The sequence below is a fragment of the Trichomycterus rosablanca genome, chromosome 2 (genome assembly GCF_030014385.1).
Source record: "Trichomycterus rosablanca isolate fTriRos1 chromosome 2, fTriRos1.hap1, whole genome shotgun sequence".
NCBI classification, from domain to species: domain Eukaryota; kingdom Metazoa; phylum Chordata; class Actinopteri; order Siluriformes; family Trichomycteridae; genus Trichomycterus; species Trichomycterus rosablanca.
In genome coordinates, this window is record NC_085989.1 from 277,501 (window position 1) to 280,637 (window position 3,137).

The window sequence follows — 3,137 nt, forward strand, 5'->3', positions numbered from 1 at the left end:
GTCTCCTCTGATGGTTCCGGGTTTGGAGTCGGCGGGGTTGGTCTCGCCCAGCATCACACGGCCGGTCTTCACCACGTTCAGACCCTCCCACACCTACAGCACAGGAAACACAGAGCGGTCAACAAAACCCAGAGAGCGCCGGACGACTTCAGGCTAAACGCGGGCGGCGGGACTCACCATGGCGGCGACGGGGCCGGAGCTCATGTACTTGACCAGGCCGGGGTAGAAGGGACGGTCCTTCAGGTCGATGTAGTGCTGCTTCAGCAGATCCTCGGGGGCCTGGAAGAGTGGATCATCATGTCAGGTAACCGTTATAGCTGCACACCTTCTAAGGTCATGGGATCAGATCCCAAAACAACCTGGAGCTCACAAGCTCAGCAGGAACCTGGAGAAGCTTCAGAGCTTCACACCAGATACCAACAGGCTACGCTTCATCAGGTGGTCGTGAGAGCGTTCCCTGATCCCGGTGGAGTTCCATCAGCTTCATCTGTACAGAAGCTCCACACCAGGCCACGCCCAGATACCGTCGGTGCAGAGTGACTTCGGCCGGACGCTAGTACGAGAGAAAGTTCCAACCTGTGTGGAACCTCAGAACTACCTTCATACAGCTCGTCCCAGTCCACACAGGAACCCCAGAGAAGCACAGCGTGCAATTTGGGACGCAGCCCAAGGTGCCCTCTAAGCAGCACGTAGAAGTGTAGGTGCATCAATTCAGGGCGCGGCTCAGATCGTTACCTGGAGGAACTTGAGGGCCACCAGGCGGAAGCCTTTCTGCTCGAAGCGCTTGATGATGTCGCCGACGAGTCCGCGCTGAACACCATCGGGCTTGATGGCGATGAAGGTCCGTTCAGTCTTGGCAGCCATGGCACTGAAACACAAACCCAACATTCATGGTAAAATGTCTACTCATCAGGTCTGATCGTGCTAGCTTATCAGTGGTGGGCAGAGCCACTGCAACCCTGACCAGGATGAAGCAGTTAAGGAAAAATTGGGGATTGGCATAAGTTGGCACGATCTACTCCGAACAGGAACTTGTGGGCGAGTCTTGGTGTGGGACTGTGTTTATAACCGGCTGGTTTTCAGTCCTGTTGGTTGTTGTGATTGTTTTTACACTGCTCCACTCTGATGTTTGTCGCCGTGATGAAACGTTCCCGGATTAACTCCATGACCTGGTATCCAGCAGAAGATTACACCAAACCCCTGATCCCACAGCACTCAGGTCTCCTCCGGTACACGTCCGTCCGAGTAGCTCAGACATGCGTGGAACTAAATATAGGAACTCTATTCTCATCTCTACAGCGAGCCGAGCGAGGCCGTTCCTGCTCCCTTGTGTGGAATTCAGCACATTTTCATTCCTCCTGACTAAGCTCGTTATAGGGTCTTAATTAGAGGAGGTGAGCAGGAAACCTGGGGTTCGACTAACGATCATTAAAAGCTGAAGGTCACCTTCACTGACGCCACCAGCCGTGATACAAACCGGCATGTTTCATTACGGCTTCGTCAGATCAGCTACCGAACCTTTTGGAGAGATTATTCATACAGGAACAGGAACCTCACCGACCTACTGAAACCGAGTCCAGAAAAATGGAAATGATGGAACAATATTCAGGCTTCATGATGATCAGAGCAGATAAACCTGATCTGTAATAACAGTATTAGATTTTACATTTCAGCTAATCTGAGGCAAGAGCTTCTGTATTTATCCTTATTCAACCTGAAAACACTTTAACCACCTGAATAATCAGTTATTCAGAACACAAGTCCACATTTCCATGAACCCTGAAGAAAGCGTCCCATTCACATCACTACAAATCAGACAGGATTTATTGTAATATGATAAATTTGCTGTAATATTTAACAGTTTTATTTACTGGAGTTCCTACAGAATGTTTTAAACCTTGTGTAACCCCTGTGTGTCTCAATAATTAACTCTATAAAGCTTCATTAGTGCACTTTAATTCAACTGTAAGTGCATAAAATCTATTCTACTAATGCATGAGTGGAACTAATGTGGCTGTGTCTTAAATAGAGCACTGCGCACTACATAGGGAGCATGAGCTGATACGTACTCTAATTCATACCTCGAAATACAACACAAATTAGTAACAGTGATAATACAAGTCTCCATAAATGTCCCTCATTATAATATATAAAGGAATAACATGTATATACAGGTCAGAATTCTCCACCCGATGTAGTGCACTATGTAGGGAAGAACAGACAAATTGGGATACACCCACAGAAGACGCATGCTGTCCCCCGAAATCAAGTACTTCAGACGTTATTCCGTCATCGTCTCCAATAGAACTATAATAGACTTTTAGTTAAACAATTTTAGTCCCAGAATTATTTATAATATAAAAACAGACTATAATAGAACACCAGGAGAAGTTGAACGACACAAAGCAGCGCGCTGTAGCTCACACCGCCATATCACAGATCTCACACAAATCTCGCGAGACTGACGGATCAAGAAATTACAGAGCGCATTATCTACAGATCTACATTTATATTTACACGGTCAAGTTCATGCAGAGCGGAAGTTACACACAATCCGATCAAATATAATCTAATGTAACCATTATACTATTAAACATGTATATGATCCGAATACATGATGTTAAATATAACTATTCCCTAAATGGAAGCCGCATGTACAGCAGGAGGAGCTGAAGATCACCGCCACAGAAATGCCTTCAGATAGGAAAGTACAGCAAGTGCGGCTAAATGTGCACTAAATCACAGGAGGTGTAAATTCTAACTGTAAACAGCGTAATAAAGTGAATAAGAGGTGAATTTTACACACCTGGGTGGTGAGGAGCAGAGACACTGAAACACAACGAGCTAAACAGAAACGAGCGAGAGAGATCAGCCGCCTCAAGAAGCTTATATAGGACTGTGACATGTAGGCGGGACTTAGCCGAGGACGTTTACTTTTCTGATTGGTTAATGTAAACTTGATTGGCCAGTTATGTCGGTCTCTGATTGGCTGATAGTCTCAGTACGCTAAAACGGATTTATAGAGTGTCAATTTAACACCTAAAAATCTTTTTTTTTAAAAACAACAAAAAAAAAACTCCAGAATAATTAATATTTCATCAATAATAAAATATTAATTTATACATTACGATCAAATT

At 45.1% G+C, this 3,137-nt stretch overlaps 1 protein-coding gene across 1 annotated transcript in view; it reads right to left on the reverse strand.

Annotated features, from left to right (window-relative positions):
- Positions 1–2,898, reverse strand: part of LOC134327562 (nucleoside diphosphate kinase B) — a 3,566-nt gene extending 668 nt beyond the window's left edge. The window contains exons 1-4 of the mRNA XM_063009232.1: positions 2,807–2,898; positions 736–868; positions 178–279; positions 1–93 (exon numbers count right to left, since the gene is read on the reverse strand). The exon at positions 1–93 is cut by the window's left edge and continues 20 nt beyond it. Coding sequence (XP_062865302.1) covers positions 1–93; positions 178–279; positions 736–864 — 324 coding nt within the window. The 5' untranslated portion in view covers positions 865–868; positions 2,807–2,898. The remainder of the gene's footprint in view (positions 94–177; positions 280–735; positions 869–2,806) is intronic.
- Positions 2,899–3,137: the final 239 nt, after the last annotated feature.